The sequence below is a fragment of the Bufo gargarizans genome, chromosome 1 (assembly GCF_014858855.1).
Source record: "Bufo gargarizans isolate SCDJY-AF-19 chromosome 1, ASM1485885v1, whole genome shotgun sequence".
Lineage (NCBI taxonomy): Eukaryota > Metazoa > Chordata > Amphibia > Anura > Bufonidae > Bufo > Bufo gargarizans.
The window spans coordinates 365,140,751-365,167,843 of NC_058080.1; the positions used below are offsets into that span (position 1 = coordinate 365,140,751).

The following is a 27,093-nucleotide window of genomic DNA, read 5'->3' on the forward strand; positions in this document are numbered from 1 at the left end:
TTTTGGGGCTGCTTTGCTGCATCTGGCACAGGTTATTTTGAATATGTGTCGGTTACAATGAAATCTCAAGACTACCAAAGCATTTTGGAGTAAAATGTGCTGCCCAGTGTCAGAAGGCTTGGTCTCATTCCCAGGTCATGGGCCTGTCAACAGAATAATGACCCAAAACACACATCCAAGAATGGCTAAGAGTAAAGTAATGGACTAATCTGAAGTGACCTTCTATGAGCCCTGATCTAAATCCTATTGAACATCTGCGGAAGGAGCTGAAACACGCAGTCTGGAGAAGGCATCCTTCAAATCTAAAACAGCTCATGAGGATTGGGCAAAAATACCTGTGGACTGGTGCAGAGGTCTCATTGAGACTCATTGAGACAGAAATCACTTGATTGTGGTGATTGACTCAAAAGAATGGGCAAAAATATATTAGGCCAGGCCAATTTCATTATTCTTTTAAACCACAATTTACAAACATTTTGTCCACATGTGTATAATATATAATCCTGTAAAAGACCACTGCAGTCAGCAGCCAGGTATATATTGTAGCAATAATTCAATAGCCTTCATAAAGTTGAGCATACCACATACATAGTTACACTGCACCAACCATTGCAACCAATATCCAGTGGATGCTTTTGTATATACAGTATTTAATAATGATGCAGAATGTCAGAGCACAAATTTAATCATTGGGGATTATGTGTCAAAGCTTCACACCTTGTTTTTGGTGTGAAAAAGTCACAAACTTTGGAGCAAAAGACATTTTGCACAAAACTTTAGCAACTTTGTGTTTTCCAACACTTTCACCATTTAAAAAATCAGGCAGAGCTTAGCGGCAGGGGATGGGGTCACCGAAGCACAACCCATTTACAATAAATTAACGTCAGAAAACTGCCATAAATTATAACTAAAATGTTCTTCAACTTTTGGCTGGAGTAGATTTTAGTTTAGTTTAGTTCAGTTTTAGGCCTCATGCACACGACTGTTGTGTGCATCCGTGGCCGTTGTTCCGTTTTCCATAATTTTCTGCGGACCGATTGACTTTCAATGGGTCAGTTGAAAACTCGTTCATCTGCAGCCGTGATCCGTGTTTCCTGTCCGTTAAAAAAAATTACCTGTCCTATTTTTTTGACGGACAGCGGTTCACGGACCCATTCAAGTGAATGGGTCCGTGTGAAAACACGGATGCACACAAGATTGTCATCCGCGTCAGTGATCTGTGTCCGTAGGCTACTTTCACTTCATGAAAACTCAGATCCGACAGTATATTCTAACACAGAGGCGTTCCCATGGTGATGGGGACGCTTCAAGTTAGAATATACTACGAACTGTGAACATGACTGCACCCTGCTGCCTGGCAGCACCCGATCTCTTACAGGGGGCTGTGATCCGCACAATTAACCCCTCAGGTGCCGCAAATTAATACAGTAGAGGGAGGGAGGGGGGCCGCACTGGCCACCAATGAAATTAATACAGTAGAGGGGGGGGGCTGCACTGGCCACCAATGAATGTAATACAGGGGAGGGAGGGGGTCTGCTGCCTGGCAGCCCCTGATCTCTTACAGGGGGCTATGATATGCACAATTAACCCCTCAGGTGCCCCTCAGATATGCACAATTAACCCCTATAAGAGATCGGGTGCTGCAAGGCAGCAGGGGGCAGTCATGTACACAGTTCTTAGTATATTCTAACTTGGAGCGCCTCCATCACTATGGGAACGCCTCTGTGTTAGAATATACTGTCGGATCTAACTCAAATCCGCATGCGCTGAAGATGAGACGGAGGCCGATGCCCATAGGATTGTATTGGGCATGCGCCGGATCTTGTGAAGTCGGGGACAGTAGTAGCCGCCCAGCGAAGTGAATATTGATGAGCTGGGCGGCGCTTCAAAACGGCAGTTGGGAGCGGCTGGCTGGGCGCAAGTGGAGATGAAACGCCGCCCCTTGGGCAGATTGAAGACGCTTCAACCAGGTTATAAACTTCAATTTTCTGTATTTATAAGGTGGACGGGGGGATACTTAGATGATTTGAATACACTTTATAAGACCTGTACTGTGATATATATACCTAAATATGCTTATTGGGCCTGTCAGTGTCCCTTTCAGTTATGTTGGTGGATTTCCTCCCATGATCTGCTTGATTAGGTCCTTTTACTACATTTCTATTGAATTAAGGTGAAGATTTTGACTTGGCCATTCCAAAACTTTTACTTTATTGTTCAATAACTATAATTTGGGTAGAATGACAAGCTAACCAGGCCCAGATGCAGAAAAACTGGCCCAAACCATGATACTACCACCACCCTATTTCAGAGATGTGATAAGGTTTTTGTACTGGAATGCAGTGTTTTCCTTCTCCAAACATAGGGGTCATTTATTAAACAGAAATTAGGCGTATTTCTGGTGCAGATTGCGGCACACAGCCACTGTGAATTAGAATAGTCTTATAATATACAGTTGCAAGAAAAAGTATGTGAACCCTTTGGAATTATATGGATTTCTGCACAAATTGGTGATAAAATGTGATCTGTCACAATAATAGACAATCACAGTCTGCTTAAACTAGTAACACACAAATAATTGAATGCTACCATGTTTTTATTGAACACACCATGTAAACATTCACAGTGCAGGTGGAAAAAGTATGTGAACCCCTAGACTAATGACATCTCCAAGAGCTAATTGGAGTAAGGTGTCAGCCAACTGGAGTCCAATCAATGAGATGAGATTGGAGGTGTTTGTTACAGCTGCCATGCCCTATAAAAAACACACACCAGTTCTGGGTTTGCTCTTCACAAGAAGCATTGCCTGATGTGAATGATGCCTCGCACAAAAGAGCTCTCAGAAGACCTACGATTAAGAATTGTTGACTTGCATAAAGCTGGAAAGGGTTATAATAATATCTCCAAAAGGAGATAGTTCAGCACTGCTGCTACTCTCCCTAAGGCCTCTTTCACACGGGCGTCTTATTTTTGGCCCGGATAAGAGGCGGGTGCGTTGTGGGAAAATGCGCGATTTTTCCGCGCGAGTGCAAAACATTGTCATGCGTTTTGCACTCGCGTTAGAAAAATCGCGCATGTTTGGTACCCAAACCCGAACTTCTTCACAGAAGTTCCGGTTTGGGATCAGTGTTCTGTAGATTGTATTATTTTCCCTTATAACATGGTTATAAAGGAAAATAATAGCATTCTGAATACAGAATGCATAGTAAAACAGCGCTGGAGGGGTTAAAAAAAAGAAAAAATAATTTAACTTACCTTAGTCCACTTGATCGCGAAGCCCGGCATCTCCTTGTGTCTCCTTTGTTGAATAGGACCTGTGGTGAGCATTAAATACAGGTAAAGGACCTTTGATGACGTCACTCCGGTCATCACATGGTCTTTTACCATGGTGAATCACCATGGTAAAAGATCATGTGACGTACCATGTGATGACCGGAGTGACGCCATCAAAGGTCCTTTACCTGTATTTAATGCTCACCACAGGTCCTATTCAACAAAGGAGACACAAGGAGATGCCGGGCTTCGCGATCAAGTGGACTAAGGTGAGTTAAATTAATTTTTTTTAACCCCTCCAGCTCTGTTTTACTATGCATTCTGTATTCAGAATGCTATTATTTTCCCTTATAACCATGTTATAAGGGAAAATAATAATGATCGGGTCTCCAGCTCAATCGTCTCCTAGCAACCGTGCTTGCGGATGCTATGCGATTTTCACGCACCCCATTCACTTCTATGGGGCCTGCGTCACGTGAAAATCGGACAATATAGAGCATGCTGCGATTTTCACTCAACGCATAAGTGATGCGTGAAAATCACGGCTCATGTGCACAGCCCCATGGAAATAATTGGGTCCGGATTCAGTGCGGGTGCAATGCGTTCAACTCACGCATCGCATCCGCACGGAATACTCGCCCGTGTGAAAGGGGCCTAAGAGTGGCCACCCTGTAAAGATGACTGCAAGTGCACAGTGCAGACTGCTCAATAAGGTGAAGAAGAATCCTAGAGTGTCAGCTAAAGACTTACAAAAGTCTCTGGCATATGCTAACATCCATGTTAGCGAATCTACGATACGTAAAACACTAAATAAGAATGGATTTCACGGGAGCATACCACAGAGGAAGCCGCTGCTGTCCCAAAAAAAACATTGCTGCACATTTACAGTTTGCACAAGAGCACCTGTATGTTCCACAGCAGTACTGGCAAAATATTCTGTGGAAAAATGAAACCAAAGTTGAGTTGTTTGGAAGAAAAGCCATCTGTCCACCAGCTGAAGCTCAACAGAAGATGGGTGTTGCAACAGGACAACGACCCAAAGCATAGAAGTAAATCAACAACAGAATGGCTTAAACAGAAGAAAATACGCCTTCTGGAGTGGCCCAGTCAGAGTCCTGACCTCAACCCGATTGAGATGCTGTAGCATGACCTCAAGAAAGCGATTCACACCAGACATCCCAAGAATAATGCTGAACTGAAACAGTTCTGTAAAGAGGAATGGTCAAGAATTACTCCTGACCGTTGTGCACGTCTGATCTGCAACTACAGGAAACGTTTGGTTGAAGTTATTGCTGCCAAAGGAGGTTCAACCAGTTATTAAATCCAAGGGTTCACATACTTTTTCCACCTGCACTGTTTGCATGGTGTGTTCAATAAAAACATGGTAACATTTAATTCTTTGTGTGTTATTAGTTTAAGCAGACTGTGATTGTCTATTGTTGTGATTTAGATGAAGATCAGATCACATTTTATGACCAATTTGTGCAGAAATCCATATAATTCCAAAGGGTTCACATACTTTTTCTTGCAACTGTAAATAATATCATCCGTCATCCAGTGTCGAGCTATAAATGGTCTCAACCTGTCAAAGAACTTCTTAGAAAGTGTTTCTGTATGTCTTTCAACCTCAATCCTCTCCACACATAGCAATGTACGAAGGTGGGCAACCAATTCCTTAAACAGATGGAACTCGAGAATTTAGCCAGTGAAAGAAAAGAAGCTGTAAGGCTGTCAGAAGCACTGCATGCAACAAAGAGGACTTGTCTAACACTGGTGTGCTGTACATCATCCCCGGTGATTAAGTGGAATAGTAGGAGTAGAGAGTTTAGGTTGAGGACTGGTCCAGAGGGAGGATATATATTGCAACACCACATCCCAATATCCAACAATTTGTGGACACTGCCAAACTCCATACTAGAGGTCCGTAGAAGGGTCCAAACTATTTTGCAGGCTGATGAGCATCAACAACTCTTCTTCTGAGGTCCTTAGAAATCTCCTTTGTTAGTGTCATGATATACTCCCACAAACTTGTTATGAAGATCAAACTTTGATAGATCCCCGTTCTTGAAATAAAACAATTGACCCACTCGCACCTTATTGTCATCTTATTGATTGAAGACACCTGCCTCTTTATTTCACCTTCAAATTAACTGTTAATCCTAAAGGTTCACTCCACATCCCAAAGTTTCACAAAAATACAGTGAGGTTCATAAATATTGGGACATCGACATAATTCTAACTGTCAGCTTTAATTTGAGTGTATTTACATCCAAATCAGGTGAACGGTGTAGGAATTACAACAGTTTGCATATGTGCCTCCCACTTGTTAAGGAAGCAAAAGTAATGGGATAATTGGCTTCCTGTCTGTTCCATGGCCAGGTGTGTGTTATTCCCCCATTATCCCAATTACAATGAGCAGATAAAAGGTCCAGAGTTAATTTCAAGTGTTCTATTTGCATTTGGAATCTGTTGCTGTCACCTCTTAAGATGAGATCCAAAGAGCTGTCACCATCAGTGAAGCAAGCCATCATTAGGCTGAAAAAACAAAACAAACCCATCAGAGAGATAGCAAAAATATTAGGGGTGGCCAAAACAACAGTTTGCAACATTCTTAAAAAGAAGGAACGCACCGGTGAGCTCAGCAACACCAAACGACCTGGAAGACCGCAGAAAACAACTGTGGTGGATGACCGAATAATTATTTTCTAAAGGTGAAGAAAACACCGTTCACAACAGTTGGCCAGATCAAGAACACTCTCCAGGAGGTAGGTGTATGTGTGTCAAAGTAAACAATCAAGAGAAGACTTCACCAGAGTGAATACAGAGGGTTTACCACAAGATGTAAACCATTGGTGACCCTCAAAACAGGAAGGCCAGATTAGAGTTTGCCAAATGACATCTAAAAAAGCCTACACAGTTCTGGAACAACATCCTATGGACAGATGAGACCAAGATCAACTTGTACCAGAGTGATGGGAAGTGAAGAGTATAGAGAAGGAAAGGAACCGCTCATGATCCTAAGAATACCACCTCATCAGTGAAGCATGGTGGTAGTGTCATGGGGTGGGCATGTATGGTGGCTGCCAATGGAACTGGTTCTCTTGTATTTATTGATGAGCAGATATTATCTGCTCATATTTAGCCAAATGCTTAAAAACTAATTGGACGGCGCTTCACAGTGCAGATGGACAATGACCCAAAGCATACTGCAAAAGCAACCAAAGAGTTCTTTAAGGGACAGAAGTAGAATGTTATACAATGGCCAAGTCAATCACCTGACCTGAATCCGATTGAGCATGCATTTCACTTGCTGAAGACAAAACTGAAGGTAAAATGCCCCAAGAACAAGCAGAAACTGAAGACAGTTGCAGTAGAGGCCTGGCAGATGTCTATGTGTTCCAGACTTCAAGCTGTAATTGACTGCAAATGATTTGCAACTAAGTATTAAAAAGTGAAAGCTTGATTTATGATTATTCTTCGGTCCCATTACTTTTGGTCCCTTAACAAGTGGGAGGCACATATGCAAACTGTTGTAATTCCTACACCGTTCACCTGATTTGGATGTAAATACCCTCAAATTAAAGCTGACAGTCTGCAGTTAAAGCACATCTTGTTTGTTTCATTTCAAATCCATTGTGGTGGCGAATAGAGCCAAAAATGTTAGAATTGTGTCGATGTCCCAATATTTATGGACCTGACTGTAGATGAGTAAGTCTAATACTTTTGACTCATTAGATTGATTTGGTTGCCATTATCTACCTTTAGGACATGTGAAAATGTGATGCAGTTTTAGATGAAACGTATGCAGAAATGTAAAAAAAAATCGGAACGGTTCACAAACTTTTTAAATACTACTGTATGACAAGGCAAGAACCTCAAGAAGATTTGTTATGGCCAAGTAAATTATAAATTTGCACTGCGTATTAAATTAATCTTCTTGTAATATGTGCATGCTAGTGAAAAGATACACCCTTGTTAACAAAGTCACAAAAAAGCAAAAAACAAAAAAGTTAATTTTTCAAGTACATGTGTATCCGGAAGTAGAAATAAAGCCATCTGTATTCAGATAAATTGGGATGTTTTATTGTATAAGGACCCGGCTACACGACGACATGTGTTGCGCTACATTTCATGTGAGTGATTTAAAAAAAACAATTCTCAGGCTATGAGCTGAGCGCTGCGATTGGCCAGCGCTACAGCCTGAGAGAAGGAGACATCGGCAGGCTCCTCCCAGTTTGGCCGAAAATCTGAAGATACCGGAGCCTATACCGGGAGAACGGAGCGGCGCCCAGGGATAATAGTAAGTGCAGGGAGATCCCTGGGCGCCGCTCTCCATGTATGTAGGCTTAGTTTAGATTTTTTATTGTAGTGAAAGGTCCTCTTTAAATGTTGTTTGAATTCCGGGGCACATTTATTAAAACAGGCGTTTTAGACACCGGTCTTAATTAAGCCCTGTACTGGCGGTGGATCTGTTACGCCGGCCTGTACATAACTTATAGAGGCCGGTGCTTCTAAATATAAGACTGCTTCCCAGCAGTTTTACATTTAGACCATTTTCTACAACTAGCGTGAGCAGGGAGAAGTCGCAGATTGCGGGGCAAAGGAACTTTGATCTGCAATCTGCACCAGAAATACGCCTAATTTAGGCGTATTTTTGTTTAATCAATTACTCCCATTGTTTTTATTTTTTATATATTTTTTATAATATAATGATTTGAACATGTTATGTTGTAATGCCATCAATCATTACTATCCTTTTCTATTTAAAATCAAACCTTACCTGACTAGTGTGAAGCCAGTATTTGAATCTTTGCCTTCTTCTGATGCGAGGCAGGATCAGGTAGTAAACAATCCTTTCTCCTAAAGATGTGAGGAGTGAACCACAAACCCCGATACAAAGAAGGACAAATAATCCAGAAAAATGGTAAATTCCCATTTGGAGCGTCTGTAGGACACAAAATAACAAATAACAATACAAATGTCAAAAGTACATCTTTGTGACTAATACCGCATTATAGAGTAAATGGCTTTGTCCATTGTTTGCTACGCTGCAGAATTTTATTTTAACAACTTTCTCATTAATGGAATTAAGGTGGACTGCTGGGAGGAGGATGGGGGTGGTAGCAGTGGCACGGATAGGAGTAGTAGCGTTTTATGGTGGCTGTCCTCACTCTGGCACTCCCTAGGGCCTTGCAGTGACTGGAGGACGCACTCTTACTTGCCTTGGGGGACACCATAGGCCTTTTGGGGACTCCTGCTTGGTGGTGTTTGGGGTGCCCTTAATGGTGATCAATTGGCAGGGTGCAAGGCATTAAGGCAGGTCCTGGGCCTGCGAAAGGTTAATGGAGTCAATGACCTGGTCCCCTTTGTTGCAATAAAGTCTGTCTTTACTGAATAGATAATGGGAGTAGTAGTTCATACAGCAGCAATAGGCATAGTTCTGAGGTATGTTACAGAGAAGGATTCTCTTATGCTAAACACACTTTACAATCTTCCCAAATAACCGTGGGTAGGCGGGCACAGATGTGTTTTAATCAAAATATATTGGCTGAAAGTCTCAGCTTTTATTTTTAGAGTGAGGGCTTAGTCCATATATTATGTTTGCATCTATTGTTTTAGTGCATTAAATTTAATGATTTTCTAAATGTTGCCATTCACATCCACATATTTACTATCATATTGTGCAGGATGTTTTGTATCTTTTTCCGTGATTTTTGATTAGTCTTGAAGGAGTGGCACCTTCAGGTGTGAATGCGCTTCTATCTTCGGAGTAGCATTCTTGTGCACTTTTGCCCAGCCTAGCCCACAGGTGACCTTGATGAGGTGGTACATATAGCTGTGCGTGCTCCTCTTCTCATTGGCTGTTTGGTGCACATAGAGGTGACTAGGAGCAGCACACTGTATGTGCAGGGTCTGCTTTCCTGAATATAGATGCATAACGGCTAAGGCTACTTTCACACTCGCGTTTTGGGCGGATCCGTCATGGATCTGCAAAAACAGATCCGTTACAATAATACAACCGCATGCATCCGTTCAGAACGGATCAGTTTGTATTATCTGTAACATAGCCAAGACGGATCCATTATGAACTCCATTGAAAGTCAATGGAGGATGGATCCATTTTCTATTGTGCCAGATTGTGTCATAGTAAACGGATCAGTTTGTCTCAGTTTCGTCAGACGGACACCAAAACCATGCAAGCAGCGTTTTGGTGTCCGCCTCCAAAGCAGAATGGAGACAGAATGGAGGCAAACTGATGCATTCTGAGCGAATCCTTTTCCATTCAGAATGTACTAGGGCAAAAGTGATCCGTTTTGGACCGCTTGTGAGAGCTATAAATGGATCTCACAAACGGAAAGCCAAAATGCCAGTGTGAAAGTAGCCTTAAGTACGTTTAGAGTAGGACGTGCCTGACTGAGACCACCTTGGCGCAGGTAGGCAGGCACAGATGTGTTTTGATCAAAATATATTGGCTGAGAGCCTCAGATTTTATTATTAGAGTGAGGGCTTAGTCCATATATCATGTTTATTTCTATTGTTTTAGTGCATTATATTTTGTGATTTTCTAAATGTTGCCATGCGCATCCTCATATTTACTATCATATTGTGCAAGATGTTTTATATCTTTTTCTGGGATTTCTGATTAGTCTTGAAGGAATGCCAGCATCAAGTGTGAATGTACTTCTATCTTGGGAGTAAAATTCTTGTGCACTTTTGCCCCTCCCATATAACAGGTGACCTTGATGAGGAAGTACATATAGGTGTGCGTGCTCCTCTTCTCATTGGTTGCTTGATACACACAAAGGTAACTAGGAGCAGCACACTAAATGTACAAGGTCTGCTCTCCTGAATGTAGATGCCCAATGACATAGGTAGGTTTAAAAGTAGGACCTGCCTGACTGAGACCACCTTGGAGCAGGTAGGCAGGCACAGATGTGTTTTGATCAAAATATATTGGCTGAGAGTCTCCGATTTTATTATTAGAGGGAGGGCTTAGTCCATATATTATGTTTGCATCTATTGTTTTAGTGCATTATTTTCCGTGATTTTATAAAAGTAGTCATGCACATACGCATATTTACTATCATATCGCGCAGGACTCACTAACTAACGAAATAGCATTACCTCGGTCACAGCAAACACCCGCTTTCCACAGGGCACCATTTTATACCACTTGTCATGCAGAGTGTCCATGAATCCAGATGATTTATAACGACTTATGAACTCAGATATATTAGAGGTTAGGGCAGAGTTTTGGGGCAGACCAATTCCATAACCTGAATAGAAATGGAGACATATGATATTACAGTCTTTTTTTTTATACAATTGGGGTCATTTATCAAACTGGTGTGAATTAGAACTGGCTTAGTTACCCATAGCAACCAATCAGATTCCACCTTTCATTTTCCAATGGAGCTGTCAAAAATGAAAGGTGGAATCTGATTTATTGCTATGGGCAACTATGCCAGTTCAACTTCACACCAGTTTGATAAATTACCCCATATGTTTGTTTGTGTGTGTGTGTCTACATTATTATTTTTTTATCAACTAGAAAATCAATGTAATCCTACCTTCAATGGCAAAGGGTTTCCCCACAGTTAGCAGCTTGCAGTCAGAGTCTATGGATACCTCATAATCCAACAAAGCTTTATCCATAATAAAAGCATTTAATGTTGGTGGGTCTGTCCTACAAACAACAGATATGCTTTGATTGTCTTTTTTCTTGCCCCCATGATAGGTTATTCCATATGAAAGAACATGAAATAAACAGAATAGGCATTGACAGACCTTTAACTTGACATATTCAAACTCTAGTAATCTAACGCTTGTTTCCTTACACAGAACGGCAACATAATAGGGAATTTTACAATTATTATTAATAATTAGAACAGCACCGCCACAGTTTCTGCTGTTCACTTTGAATAACACGGACCCGCTCACAGCTTAGCTCCATTGAAAGAGCTTTAAACTGCCAGCTGGTGTCTGCACCAAAATTCTGGGGCATAAACTACCATGTGAACGGTCCCTAAACTGGAAAGTGAATGACTATCCTTAATTTTTTAGTAAATTTAAATAGATCTAAAATTCTGCAAAGATTCTTTACTTAAAGTGTACTCACACTTTCAGATGACTTTTCAGGACCAGCTGCCTTGTGAGTGTTCATGAGTAATAACATTATTTCTGCCATCACATCACTTGTATTCTGTATTTTCTAGCAGTTTTCCCCAACTGCAGACTCAATTTCTAAATGTCTGTTTCCCTTGAGCTGGTGGGTGGAGACTAGTTACTATGAGGACTCATACATACCTCCCAACTGTCCCAGATCCGGCAGGACAGTCCTGGATTTCAGTGGCTGTCCCGCGATCTGGGAATGGATGAGGTATGGCCAGCTCTCGGCTTTCTCTGCGTCTATAGGATGCAGAGACAGTTGCCTGTAATGTTGAAGTAGGGAGTCATCCGCTTCCGCCTTCACCCTTCAGCTCAGCTGCCAGCACTCCATGGTGGGCTGTGTAGGAGTTGTGCAGTAGTGTGTAGGAGCAGTGGTGCAGGCCCAGGAATCAGCCTGTGGACTCCTCAGTAGCCCAGCAGAGCGTGCTGCTGGGGAATGCAGGGTGAGCTGTGATGATCATCAAAGGAACTAGGTGAGTCTTTACTGTTTTTTTCTTTCTGTGAAGAGGGCGCATATCTGGGCATGACTACAGTGAGGAGGGCGCATATCTGGGCAAGACTACAGTGAAGTGGGAACATATCTGGGCATAACTTATGTGAAGAGGGTTTTTATCTGGTCATAACTACTTTGAAGGGGACACCTTTGTGGGTATAACTACTGTGAAGGGGGCACATACCTGGGCATAACTACTGTGAAGGAGACACATATCTGGCCATAACTACTGAGAACGGGGCACATCTGGTCATAACTACTTTGAAGAGGGCACATATCTGACCATAAATACAGTGAAGGGCACATCTGGGCTTATCTATTGAAAAAAAGCACATCTGTGGCTAACTATTGTTAAGGGGCACATCTGGGTATGACTAGTGTGAAGAGGCAGACCTGAGCATAACTATTGTGAAGGGGGCACATCCAGGCATAACTATTGTGAAGGGGCTTATCTGGGCATAACTTGTGAATGGAGCACATATCTGGTCATAACTACTATGAAGAGGGCACATCTGGGCATAACTACTGTGAAGGGGGTACATCTTGGCATAACTGCTGGGAAGAGGGCACATGTGGGCATAACTAATGTGAAGGGGGTATATGTGGATATAAGTACTGTGAAGAGCACACATATGGGCAAAACTACTGTGAGAGGGCACATGTGGGCATAACTACTGTGAAGGGTGCACATGTGGGCAGTACTACTATGAGGGGGCAAAGTATGGGCACTACTACTGTGACAGGGCAAAATGTGGGCATAACTACTGTGTTGAGGCACAATGTGGGCATAACTACCGTGTTGTGGCATAAAGGAGAAATAATTACTATGTGGCGGCATTAAGGGTCCTGGGTGGGATTGGGTGTGTATAATTATGTTTTGGGTGGCTGCAGCACGCTATGTGTGCCACACATATTCTCCCTCATGCTTTGCAAAAGTTGGGAGGTATGTACATGGAGAAAACAGGAGATTTTGCTTCTTAAATCACTCAGAATCATCCAGACAAGGCATAATTAGCATTATGGGTGGGTATGGTATGCTCGTTCAGTTGGATGGCAGAATCAGACTACTTAACTAGGTCATTATGAATGAAGGGTGTTATGTTTGACAGCTACAGCCCACTGCATTTAGTCTTGATGAACCTGAAACACCTGATGCCCCAAACATCATGTTAAATTATCTAACAGTTGTGCCCACCCTGTCACTGAAATGCCTCCTCACTTTAACATGCGGACTCCATCTGATGTGGATGGGACGCTGAACCTTCGCATATAGTTGTGGATTTCAGGGAAACTTTTTTTTATGTATTGTTCTGCACTGCTTTCCCAAACTGTGCCAAAGCGGAAGCCCTGAGAAGGATGATGAAGCTGTAAAGATAGAACAGACCATTAATAAGCAAAGTAGATAAAGTACTATTTTTTCATAAGTATAATAACTAGTTGACTGTAAAATGAGTTGAAAACTAATATCACTCTGCCTCTGCTACCATAATTTGGTTGGTATTGATTTCATAGCAATTGCATCTGGTTTGCTTGCCAGTAGTGTATACTTTTCTTTTTATAACTTTTTTGTAGGCTGTATATTCTGATATTTGTCTATAACTCAATCCTATGGAGCAGTATTTAAGGTCAGGATGAGGATAATCTATGTAACTCTACATCTCATGAAATTGTTATGGAGCACGTTTGGATTCTAGTCAACTTCTTTTCCCCAACCCCTTACTGTATTTGCCGATATTAGATTCAGGTAGTATGCAGATATTTTAATATTTTATAATTTGAGTCCATATATGTCCTTCATACAAAACAGAAATGTGAAGAGTCAGTTTTACAACCTCAGGCATTGGCCTGTAACTTTAAAGGGAATTAGTCATCATAAAATTTCCAGGTCATTATATACAGTGGATATAAAAAGTCTACACACCTATGTTAAAATGTCAGGTTTCTGTGCTGTAAAAAATAAGACAAAGATAAATCATTTCAGAACTTTTTCCACCTTTAACGTGACCTATAAAATGTACCACTCAATTGAAAAACAAACTTAAATATTTTAGGTGGATGGAAGAAAAAAATAATAATAATAATGTGGTTGCACATAACTGGTGATGTAGCTGTGTTCAGAATTAAGCAATCACATTCAAAATCATGTTAAATAGGAGTCAGCATATACCTGCCATCATTTAAAGTGCCTCTGATAAACCCCAAGTAAATAAAGTTCAGCTGGTCTAGTTGGTCTTTCCTGAAATTTTCTTAGTCGCATACCACAGCAAAAGCCATGGTTCCGACGCATCAGATGGATCTCATTGTTAAAAGGTATCAGTCAGGAGAAGGGTACAAAAGAATTTCTAAGGCATTAGATATACCATGGAACACAGTGAAGACAGTCATCATCAAGTGGAGAAAATATGGCACAACATTGACATTGCCAAGAACTGGATGTTCCTCCAAAATCGTTGAAAAGAAGAGAAGAAAACTGGTCTGTGAGGCTACCAAGAGGCCTACAGCAACATTAAAGGAGCTGCAGGAATATCTGGTAAGTACTGGCTGTGTGGTACATGTGACAACAATCTCCCGTATTCTTCATATGTCTGGGCTATGGGGTAGAGTGGCAAGACGAAAGCCTTTTCTTACGAAGAAAAACATCCAAGCCAGGCTACATTTTGCAAAAACACATCTGAAGTCTCCCAAAAGCATGTGGGAAAAGGTGTTATGGTCTGATGAAACCAAGGTTGAACTTTTTGGCCATAATTTCATAAGATATGTTTGGTGCAAAAACAACACTGCACATCACCAAAAGAACACCATACCCACAGTGAAGCATGGTGGTGGCAGCATCATGCTTTGGGGCAGGTTTTCTTCAGCTGGAACTGGGGCCTTAGTTAAGCTAGAGGGAATTATGAACAGTTCCAAATACCAGTCAATATTGGCACAAAACCTTCAGGCTTCTGCTAGAAAGCTGAACTTGAAGAGGATCTTCATCTTTCAGCATGACAACGACCCAAAGAATACATCCAAACCAACAAAGGAATGACTTCACCAGAAGATGATTAAAGTTTTGGAATGGCCCAGCCAGAGCCCAGACCTGAATCCGATTGAAAATCTGTGGGGTTATCTGAAGAGGGCTGTACACAGGAGATGCCCTCGCAATCTGACAGATTTGGAGTGTTTTTGCAAAGAGGAGTGGGCAAATCTTGCCAAGTCAAAATGTGCCATGCTGATAGACTCATACCAAAATAGACTGAGTGCTGTGATAAAATCAAAAGGTGCTTCAACAAAGTATTAGTTTAAGGGTGTGCACACTTATGCAACCATATTATTTTATTTTTATATTTTTTCGTCCCTCTACCTAAAAGATTTCTGTTTGTTTTTTAATTGAGTTGTACAGTTTATAGATCACATTAAAGGTGGAAATAGTTCTGAAATGATTTATCTTTGTCTCATTTTTTTATATCACAGAAACCTAACATTTTAATTGCATATAAAAGCTGCAGTTTTCACACTAGCCACTAAGCCTTATAACAACTTTTCACCAGTCATCTCATTCTCATCCCAGACATGATTACAATGAAAGGTAACATCTATATATAACACAGGATACTGTACAACAATCACAATAGGTGATACCATGGCTTATCTATTCCTACTCCCTGCACAATAACCTCTGTACAGGTCATACAGCATGCCTAACAAACTCTCCCATAGAAGTAAATCGAGTCTTCTCCAGTCTATTGTGTCTAGAAATGAACGAAGTTTAGAAAAATTCGATTTTTCAGCTTTGACGAAGTTTGTAAAGAAAATTGATATGTTACAAAGGCTAATAAGAAGTAAGAAGTGTACCTGTCTAACGGCCGTTAGAAACTGTAAAACACTAGGGCAATATGGCCTTTTGGGTTTAAAAAAAATTATAAAATCACTCACCTCATCCACTTGCTTGTGCAGTGGCAGTTCGCTCCATTCTTGATTGAAAAAGACCTGCCAAAGGACCTACGCTGAGTACTTCATTAGGTCTTTTTCAATCAAGAGAGAAGAGGATTGCCTCTGCACAAGCAAGTGGATGGGGTGAGTATTTTTATTTTACTTTCTAAGACAACTCTAGCCACCATTTGAGGAAAAATGATTCATTACCACGAAGCGCAAGGAAATTCGGCTTAGTTTAAAATCTAATTTTTTCCAAAAAATTCCACTTCGGATGCTTCGTTCAACACCAATTGTGTCTATGGCTCACATGGCTGCTGTAAAGAATATCTCTAAATGCTATTAACAACCACTCTTGTGCAGAAAATGTTATAAAAAAACTATTATCAGAAAAAAAAATAGAAAAAATATGTGCCACTATCTAGTTTTAATTGGCAGGTACATTTACATATTCCATTTAAGAAATAATATCTCTGCATAGAAACTATTTAAACACTAAGGGAGTAATTTATGATGTGAAGTATGCCACCTTTTAGAAGGAGATTTGCGGCCGTATCTGCGACTTTTTCCGCTCACGCCACTTTTCCAAGGTGGCGGAAAAAGGGGGTATGGTGTGGGCGGGGAAGGGGGCCTGACTCATTTATCATTTTCTATGCCTGTTTTTGACATAGAAAATGACTTAAATCTACGCCAGCAATTTGGATTGCCAGTGCCCAAGTTATGTAAAGGCCGCACCTCTACATAACTTAGGCACATCAAGCACCAGTGCAGGGTTATTAAGAGCGGCATCAACAACGACGGTCTTAATAAATGACCCCACAAATGTTCACATGGCGGATTTTGCTCCCATAATTTTTGGAGCCACATGGTGACTGTCACACATTGTTTTCAGTGAGGGGCATCACTGCAGTATCCCTTCTTGCTGTGGTGTGCAGACAGCCACCGCTTGAAGCCACAGTGGCCGTCTGCCTGCGGCTGAGCCTCATTCAAGAGTGCTAAGCCGACAGCAGGTCCACAGCATCTTAAAGAACTCCTGCACATTTTTTTATTCTCCGACCTGCCAGGAAGGTGCATGATGTATGTGTAGTGAATGCAATCTTCTCATCAGTGACTGTATTGGTGAGCTATCCCCTCCCTTCTAATTTTTAGCTGTGTCCTGTGACCAACTCTCTGGTCAACTGACACAGGAGAGGAAGTAAGTTACTTCTCTATTCATTCCTATGAGACTGACATTGAGGCCCCCATAAGAATACATAGAGAAACTGACTACCTGTCCGCACATAAGATGCTGTGGTATTTGGAATATCTGATTACTGATCACATGACAAAGCTGAGGATCAGCAGGGAGGTTACAACTCACAAATACAGACACTGGTAAGAAGATAACATTCACTACAGACTACATCATGTACCTTTCTAGCAGATCAGAGAATCCTTTTTTTTGTGGGAGTTCTTCTTTAAGTGAATACGAGGCGGTTTTTGGAAGCATTAAAATCTGCCGTGTGAATGAGTCCTTAAGGACTAAATATTCAAGTTTGAAAATAAAAGTCTGTTAAAGACTGCTGGAATAAATGCGCCAGAGCTACAAACTTAGGAACTAATTAATACATGTTCTGCAGAGATTGACAAGTTATAAATACATTTAAAGTAGTTGAATTGCCCACCTTTGGATCATGGATTCCTGACAAAGCTTCAAAAGTCTTATCTCCCACCATTACTGCAGCCAGGTTTGCAGTGTAGCTGGATAGTACTAATAGACAGAAAATTGCCCACAGGTTCATAAGCACTCTTCCTGTGCAGCATTTTGGAGTTTTGCTCGATACTGTCCTTCCAAAGAGAATGGCATAGCATAGATTAAGTGCTGAAGAGTATGAGAAGACTTTCATCCTGTTACGTCCATGTGGAGTCATACCAAAAGGACTCTTCCATTCATAGAATGTAAGAAATAATGCAGTGATGTGCAAGGCCACAAATATACCAACCCACATGGACCAGTGAAGAGGCCACATGAAAGCTCCAATAGGAGAGGCAGTGTCTCGCATGCGAACCAAAATACCAAGGCTGGTAGAGTAGAATGGGCTAGTAAAGTCTATAACAGTGCTTCTTGCTGAGTTTATGCTAAATGATGAAACAGCCATGTGAGCTGCTCCGCTCAACAAGTCTCCAACTAGCCCTGTCCAGCGGTTGCCTTTCCGGGCTCCATATTTTCCATCTCCAACAATGTACAGCTCAAAGTGAAATCCAAGATCCTCTGCTAGCTTTTCTAATAAATCAATGCAGTAGCCATAACAACAAGTTTTGTATTCTAGTGGCACAGAACCATTTGGTGAATTAAGCTCTTCAAACAGCATATCCAATAAAGCAGAGTTATTTGTGTGAGGGTTTAGGCACATTTGACCAGCTGGACAACTTCCATCAGCATCCACCGCTCGAGTGAAAACAAAGGGATGTTCCACAAGGGTTACCACCCTGAGCTTTGTACGTTGTATCACTACTGGTGCTGGTTCCAGTTTTTTTATGCGATTTTGCCAAACACCTTCTTCCAATTCCATTTTCCCTTCATACCAGCCACCCACAGTTACCCAGGTGGGATCTCCTAAAGAGTCACGGACCAAGCTCCATATCTTGTAGTGGTGATCAGTGTGGATCAGATTATTGTTCATTATATACACTTGACCAGTTTGTCCTGAGAATGATGTGTTGGCTAAGTACCTAGGATTAACAAAGTAATATTAACATCTACTGAAAACCATTCCACCATCATCTCATAAATTTGGCCTCAGGTAGATACTACACCTAAAATAAATGAACACAGCCGAAACTCTTGGGCTTTTTGTGCTCCAACATAAAATCATTGTGGATTATGTTTTTTTTTTTTTGTTTTTTTTTACAGAAAAAGATTAATCTGAAAGTAAAAGTCTATATTAGTTACACTTATTAAATAGCAAATAAGTAAATTTACACCCATGAATATTATGCTATATCAGCCAACGGGAGCATACAAGAAAATGTAAAGAGTCACTGTACTTTCACACAATTTCATTTAATAGAGAACGGTGAAGCAAGCTTCTAAATAACTTCATTTAGAAAATATGCCTGTGTCCACCTGTAAAAGCTGTAAAGTCATTGCCACTAGGGGTCTCAATTCCCCCTAATTTGCAGTCCACTGCCTGTTGCCAGGCAAGATATGTCCCTAGTAACAGAGACAAAGAAGATGGCAGAGTGGAAGTGGGGGCATGTCAGAGCTGGCTGAGATCCTGAACCTGATAAAAGAACTGCTTCTATACTGCTTCTGAAGATCAAAGGAGCCTCCTGTCTTTCTGTGAGTGTGATCTCTCCCTCCTTATCTGTTCTGTGAGCTCTGGACCTGAAAACAAACATAGTTAGGAAATAAGCAGAAGGACATCATAGCTGTACAGTACTGGCAGATTCCACAGAAGGGTGACCCCCCTGCTTCTGAGAGAAATGCATCTAGCTGTGCAGCTGAAGAGGGGAATAATTAGGTCACAAAAGAGATTAGGGAAGCCCAAAAAAGATCTGTCGCTACACAGTTATGATTTTACAAATAAACACAGCCATTATGCAAACTTTTTTTTTGAAAACTGAGGTGCGCTTAAAGTAAATCATTATCACTCAGAGTAAGAAAATCTACAAAAAAATGATTCTCTACAAAGAAATGTGGAAGAAATTCACTATGGTAGTGAGAGAAGTTAACGAGATCTTATATAACATTTAAGGAGTTCTAAGAGTATGCTAAGATGGAGGATTTTGGCTGTGGGTTTCAGCGTGTATTTGGTCCTGAAAACTGTGCCAAACCTGCAGTGATTCCACCTCCAATTGTTTTCAAATAGTTTTTCACCGTAATTCATGTGGCCAAGGGTTTTTGCTGCCTATCTTTCAAGACCAGTCCAAAAAGTACTGGTCCATTCTTGCCACGGTTACTGCATGGAGGCCTTGCAAAGCTGCAGTAGCCTGCTCACAGTTTAGTTCCATTCAATGGCGCTAAACCTAGAGCAGCTCTGCATAAAAAGCCATGGCAAACCCTGCAGCACAGAGCATCGGTTTCTACTGTTGAATACCTGAACATACAAATACCCATTGAGAGACTGTGGATATAACCAAAGGGCATAGCTATAGGGGGTGTAAGATAAGCATTTCTACCCTGGCCTTGGTATCTAGGGGGTCCAAAAACTGTAACAATTTTTTGCATTCGGACCCAGGAGATTTACGTTATACTATTGTGTGGCTGCTTAAAGGGCATTTATCAGCAGATTTGTACCTAAGAAACTGGCTGACCTGTTGCATGTACACTTGGCAGTTGAAGGCACATGTGTTGGTTCCATGTTCATATGTGCCTGCATTCCTGAGAAAAACTATGTTTTAATATATGCAAATTAGCCTTTAGGAGTAATGGAGCAGTTGCCTAGAGGCTCTGCTCTCTCTGCAACTGCTGCTCTCTCTTCACCTTGATTGACAGGGCCAGGCATGATGACATTTTCACTGCCTGGCTCTGTATATGAAACATATGGTCTGATGCAGTAATGGATCCACTAACAAGGATATAACAGTGCTGTGTTTGCTGTAAAATGTCCTTGAACTACACATTCAATAACACAATATAAAAAATTTGTTATAATGTTATAAAATCTATACCATTATATCTCTTTATCTCATCCTATTGTGTTCCTATCACAGTACATTAGTAGCTTGTGTCTATAATGTTTTTTTGATCAGACACTGCCACATACACTGCTTCCAGTTCACAAGCTGAAGACAGAATGACGATTCTTCTGTCTCAGCATTAAGATCTGCTTGGCTACAGCCCCTTGATTGGCTAATAAGGCTGTCTTTCAGCCTCTGAACCAATCAGGGTAAACCCTCCCCCCCACTTCCTTCAAGTGTTATGCGATCCTCCGTCTCCTTTCCTTGTGGCTTTGCCCAATATTAACATTAAAAAGGCAACGGGCACCATTTTTAGGTGATTTGTTCGAAATTAATTGCAAAATCTTCGGATTTGTTCGGTGGACAATTTTTTGTAAAATTTGAAATTAATTCAATTTGTTAAGAATTCATATGCTCAACTGTAGACTAGCACCCTGGGTCGTTTCACTTGCCTCACTATGAAATGACTACACCAGCACAGAGAAGAACATGTAATGTACTGAAAAAGCCTTACACTAGTTTTATTGCAAATACCGTATATTGCAATATACTTAATTTCAAAGGCTTGATTCATTGCACAGCAATACTTTATGTGAGATAACCCCTTTAATGTTCTGGAGAGGACAAATCAGAGGTCACACTTTATTGGATTTGAAAATACTGTAGTTGTTCACTCATGGTCCCCATGCAACTTGACAGACTACAGTAAATAAAAAGGATAAGAAAAAACTATAGTATTCTGACATGTGTAGTTGAGGGTTAATCGTATCTTGAGGAAGACTATCCAGAAGATAGGATAAACTAGAGGCACCAATGGATAAGGAGTATTGATAGATGTATTAAGGAGTACGTAGCTAATAGAGGATAAGGAGGAAAAGGCAGAGTGGACCGAGCATGCATGTGGATCCAACACTTCCTAAGCTTTATGTCGGCCATTATGGCGCATAACAGGTAGTATTAAGTGTTAGGACCCGTCCTACAGAGATTGTCTTGACGTTCGGCAGACGGGCTCCGATGATTTTGCACAAAATGCATTTGCCAAGTATCTCACTTTATAAATAAGCGTAGTATTAGCACTATAATATTTTTTGTGACTATGGCATTATTGTATTTTATCTGGTATGCAGGGTGCTGCTGCATTGTCATTGTAATTGTCACTCTCTCTCTCTCTCTCTCTCTGTCCTTCTAAAAAAATTAGCATATTGTGATAAAGTTCATTATTTTCTGTAATGTACTGATAAACATTAGACTTTCATATATTTTAGATTCATTACACACAACTGAAGTAGTTCAAGCCTTTTATTGTTTTAATATTGATGATTTTGGCATACAGCTCATGAAAACCCCAAATTCCCATCTAAAAAAATTAGCATATCATGAAAAGGTTCTCTAAACGAGCTATTAACCTAATCATCTGAATCAACTAATTAACTCTAAACACCTGCAAACGATTCCTGAGGCTTTTAAAAACTCCCAGCCTGGTTCATTACTCAAAACCGCAATCATGGGTAAGACTGCCGACCTGACTGCTGTCCAGAAGGCCATCATTGACACCCTCAAGCAAGAGGGTAAGACACAGAAAGAAATTTCTGAACGAATAGGCTGTTCCCAGAGTGCTGTATCAAGGCACCTCAGTGGGAAGTCTGTGGGAAGGAAAAAGTGTGGCAGAAAACGCTGCACAACGAGAAGAGGTGACCGGACCCTGAGGAAGATTGTGGAGAAGGACCGATTCCAGACCTTGGGGGACCTGCGGAAGCAGTGGACTGAGTCTGGAGTAGAAACATCCAGAGCCACCGTGTACAGGCATGTGCAGGAAATGGGCTACAGGTGCCGCATTCCCCAGGTCAAGCCACTTTTGAACCAGAAACAGCGGCAGAAGCGCCTGACCTGGGCTACAGAGAAGCAGCACTGGACTGCTGCTCAGTGGTCCAAAGTACTTTTTTCGGATGAAAGCAAATTTTGCATGTCATTCGGAAATCAAGGTGCCAGAGTCTGGAGGAAGACTGGGGAGAGGGAAATGCCAAAATGCCTGAAGTCCAGTGTCAAGTACCCACAGTCAGTGATGGTCTGGGGTGCCATGTCAGCTGCTGGTGTTGGTCCACTGTGTTTTATCAAGGCAGGGTCAATGCAGCTAGCTATCAGGAGATTTTGGAGCACTTCATGCTTCCATCTGCTGAAAAGCTTTATGGAGATGAAGATTTCATTTTTCAGCACGACCTGGCACCTGCTCACAGTGCCAAAACCACTGGTAAATGGTTTACTGGCCATGGTATTACTGTGCTCAATTGGCCTGCCAACTCTCCTGACCTGAACCCCTGTGGGATATTGGGAAGAGAAAGTTGAGAGACGCAAGACCCAACACTCTGGATGAGCTTAAGGCCGCTATCGAAGCATCCTGGGCCTCCATAACACCTCAGCAGTGCCACAGGCTGATTGCCTCCATGCCACGCCACATTGAAGCAGTCATTTCTGCAAAAGGATTCCCGACCAAGTATTGAGTGCATAACTGAACATAATTATTTGAAGGTTGACTTTTTTTGTAATAAAAACACTTTTCTTTTATTGGTCGGATGAAATATGCTAATTTTTTTAGATAGGAATTTTGGGTTTTCATGAGCTGTATGCCAAAATCATCAATATTAAAACAATAAAAGGCTTGAACTACTTCAGTTGTGTGTAATGAATCTAAAATATATGAAAGTCTAATGTTTATCAGTACATTACAGAAAATAATGAACTTTATCACAATATGCTAATTTTTTTTGAAGGACCTGTATATAAACAAAAAAGGGCAGCACTCCAGAAAATGATTTAAAAGAAAAACCTTTTATTCACCCAGTGGTACAGCGATGTTTCATCTCAACAATAGAGCCTTTCTTAAAGTATAACTGCCATATATTTTTTTTTTTGGAGTATTGGATTGTAGTGATTAATATCTCCTTGGTGGCCCTATTTCAACTTTTCACTGTGTACTCAATTACCCCTTAATTCCACAGTTTTGTTCCCTGTACTGCCTAGTTTTACCTCTACTTAAAATCAGGTTGCTAGGCATGGACCATGTGTTGAAGGACGGAGGACGCTACGTGCAAGGTCACATTCCTGACAGCCAGGGACTGTAAGTAAATGATTGAAGCCAGGTCCTCCCCAGCAGCTGATAACAGTGCCTGGGCTGTGTGCACTTCTCCCTGTCCCTGCACTTGGCAGACGCTCCCTTACTCAGCAGAGCTGGAGAATGCAGAGTTGGAGCAGCGCAGACCAGGGAAGGAAGATCTGCCATCTGCTCAGTGTATAAATGAAAGCAACATGTGGTAAGAGGACCCCTTTGTGCTGCAGTAGATTAACCCTTTAGGTGGGAGGGCTCTGGTTACTGACACTTTTGGGGGGCTATTGTTACTGGCTAGTGAGGGCAGGCGGGATTAGCCTCAGGGGGAGGGCAGTGGCGGCCATCTTAACTGAATAGTGAAATTGCAGTTTTATGCAGACTGGTTGCTAAGGGCTGAATCTTATTAAATATGGGGTAAGTCAGTCTAATAGTAACTGATTCTGGAATATCATGTTATTAGTAACTACATATATGAAAATTGAAATTAGGGTCTAAGTGTGACAGTTATCCTTTAAGCATTTTCATTTTTATGTGTGGGTAATTGCTTATTCCCATTGGGCTTTGCATCCGTACATCTTCAACATTTATGTCTGTGCTGCCATTTTTCATATACAGTCAGGTCCATAAATATTGGGACATCGACACAATTCTAACATTTTTGGCTCTATACACCACCTCAATGGATTTAAAATGAAACAAACAAGACGTGCTTTAACTGCAGACTGTCAGCTTTAATTTGAGGATATTTACATCCAAATCACGAATGGTGTAGGAATTACAACAGTTTGCATATGTGCCTCCCACTTGTTAAGGGACCAAAAGTAATGGGACATAATAATAATCATAAATCAAACTTTCACTTTTTAATACTTGGTTGCAAATCCGTCAATTGCAGCCTAAAGTCTGGAACGCTGCGTTTCATCCCTGGTGATGCTCTGCCTGGCCTCCACTGCAACTGTTCCTGCTTGTTCTTGGGGCATTTTCCCTTCAGTTTTGTCTTCAGCAAGTGAAATGCATGCTTAATCGGATTCAGGTCAGGTGATTGACTTGGCCATTGCATAACAGTCCACTTAATTCCCTTAAAAAACTCTTTGGTTGCTTTTGCAGAATGCTTTGGCAATCATACATATCCATGCCACGCCATGACACTACCACCACCATGCTTCACTGATGAGGTGGTATGCTTAGGATCATGAGCAGTTCCTTTCCTTCTCCATACTCTTCTCTTCCCATCACTCTGGTACAAGTTGATCTTGGTCTCATCTGTCCAGAACTGTGAAGGCTTTTTTAGATGTCGTTTGGCAAACTCTAATCTGGCCTTCCTGTTTTTGAGCCTCACCAATGGTTTACATCTTGTGGTGAACCCTCTGTATTCACTCTGGTAAAGTCTTCTCTTGATTGTTGACTTTGACACACAAAAACCTACCTCCCGGAGAGTGTTCTTGATCTGGCCAACTGTTGTGAAGGGTGTTTTCTTCACCAGGTAAAGAATTCTTTGGTCATCCACCACAGTTGTTTTCCGTAGTCATCCGGGTCTTTTGGTGTTGCTGAGCTCACCGGTGCGTTCCTTCTTTTTAAGAATGTTCCAAACAGTTGTTTTGGCCACGCCTAATGTTTTTGCTATCTCTCTGATGGGTTTGTTTTGTTTTTTCAGCCTATTGCTTCACTGATATTGACAGCTCTTTGGATTTCATCTTGAGAGTTGACAGCAACAGATTCCAAATGCAAATAGCACACTTGAAATTAACCTTTTATCTGCTCCTTGTAATTGGGATAATGAGGGAATAACACACACCTGGCCATGGAACAGCTGAGAAGCCAATTGTCCCATTACTTTTGGTCCCTTAACAAGTGGGAGGCACATATGCAAACTGTTGTAATTCCTACACCGTTCACCTGATTTGGATGTAAATACCCTCAAATTAAAGCTGACCGTCTGCAGTTAAAGCACATCTTGTTCCTTTCATTTCAAATCCATTGTAGTGGTGTCTAGAGCCAAAAATGTTGGAATTGTGTTGATGTCCCAATATTTATGGACCTGGCTGTATCTATGTATATATATATATATATATATATATATATACCTTGATGTCTGGTAGATGGGCCCGACATAGTTTTGATCAATTATATGCGCTAAGAGCTTCTAACCCGCTTAATAGTAAGTATGGGTGTCATGTATTTGACCCTGTTCACACATTCACCTGTTCACCCAGTCTTAGTTCATTTAGTAGTGTGCTGCTACTATTTTTGTGTTTTTATACATTGTTGCCTTTGTAGCTTGCACCTGCGATTCTGTCTGGAGGTGCTGTTCTTTTCTTTGGTTCCAATAAACCACCATTTTTTTAATTGAATCGGAGTGCTGCTGGCTATTTTCTATTTTTATATATATATATATATACATACATACATACAGTGGATATAAAAAGTCTGCACACCCCTGTTAAAATGTCAGGCTTCTAAGATAAATCATATTATTGTAGGCTTAACTAAGTCCAAAGTGAGGCAGTATATTTAGTAATAGGGACCCATCTGCGGAAGCCACCTTGACGCCTGGTAGATGGGCCCGACACGTATGTGCACTAAGAACTTCCATTATTCATTTATAGTCGGTATTGTACCACTTTTATCTAGAATGACCCCCATTTATTAGCTCTTTTGCTTGTATATATAACGGTGTGCAGCCATTTTGTTTTTTACAAAGATAAATCATTTCAGTACTTTTTCCACCTTTAATGTGACCTATAAACTATACCACTCAATTGAAAAACAAACTGAAATATTTTAGGTGGAGGGAAGAAAACAAAAAACTAAAATAATGTGGTTGAATAAGTGTGAACAACCTCTTATAACTGGGGATGTAGCTGTGTTCAGAATTAAGCAATCACATTCAAAATCATGTTAAATAGGAGTCAGCATATCAGCATACACCTGCCATCATTTAAAGTGTCTCTGATTAACCCCAAATAAAGTTCAGCTGTTCTAGTTGGTCTTTCCTGAAATTTTCTTAGTTGCATCCCACAGCAAAAGCCATGGTCCACAGAGAGCTTCCAAAGCATCAGAGGGATCTCATTGTTAAAATGTTAAAATGTATCAGTTAGGAAAAGGGTACAAAAGAATTTCCAAGGCATTAGATATACCATAGAACACAGTGAAGACAGTCATCAAGTGGAGAAAATATGGCACAACAGTGACATTACCAAGAACTGAACGTCCCTCCAAAATTGATGAAAAGACGAGAAGAAAACTGGTCTGTGAGGCTACCAAGAGGCCTACAGCAACATTAAAGGAGCTTCAGGAATATCTGGCAAGTACTGGCTGTGTGGTACATATGAAAACAATCTCCCATATTCTTCATATGTCTGGGCTATGGGGTAGAGTGGCAAGATGAAAGCCTTTCCTTACGAAGAAAAACATCCAAGCCAGGCTACATTTTGCAAAAACACATCTGAAGTCTCCCAAAAGCATGTGGGAAAAGGCGTTA

At 41.1% G+C, this 27,093-nt stretch overlaps 1 protein-coding gene across 1 annotated transcript in view; it reads right to left on the reverse strand.

Annotated features, from left to right (window-relative positions):
- The window catches only part of GRIN3B (glutamate ionotropic receptor NMDA type subunit 3B), a 112,272-nt gene that overhangs the window by 36,395 nt on the left and 48,784 nt on the right, over positions 1–27,093 (reverse strand). Inside the window, exons 3-7 of the mRNA XM_044279039.1 lie at positions 17,512–18,559; positions 13,155–13,300; positions 10,845–10,960; positions 10,399–10,550; positions 8,054–8,218 (exon numbers count right to left, since the gene is read on the reverse strand). Of these exons, the coding sequence (XP_044134974.1) occupies positions 8,054–8,218; positions 10,399–10,550; positions 10,845–10,960; positions 13,155–13,300; positions 17,512–18,559 (1,627 nt within the window). The remainder of the gene's footprint in view (positions 1–8,053; positions 8,219–10,398; positions 10,551–10,844; positions 10,961–13,154; positions 13,301–17,511; positions 18,560–27,093) is intronic.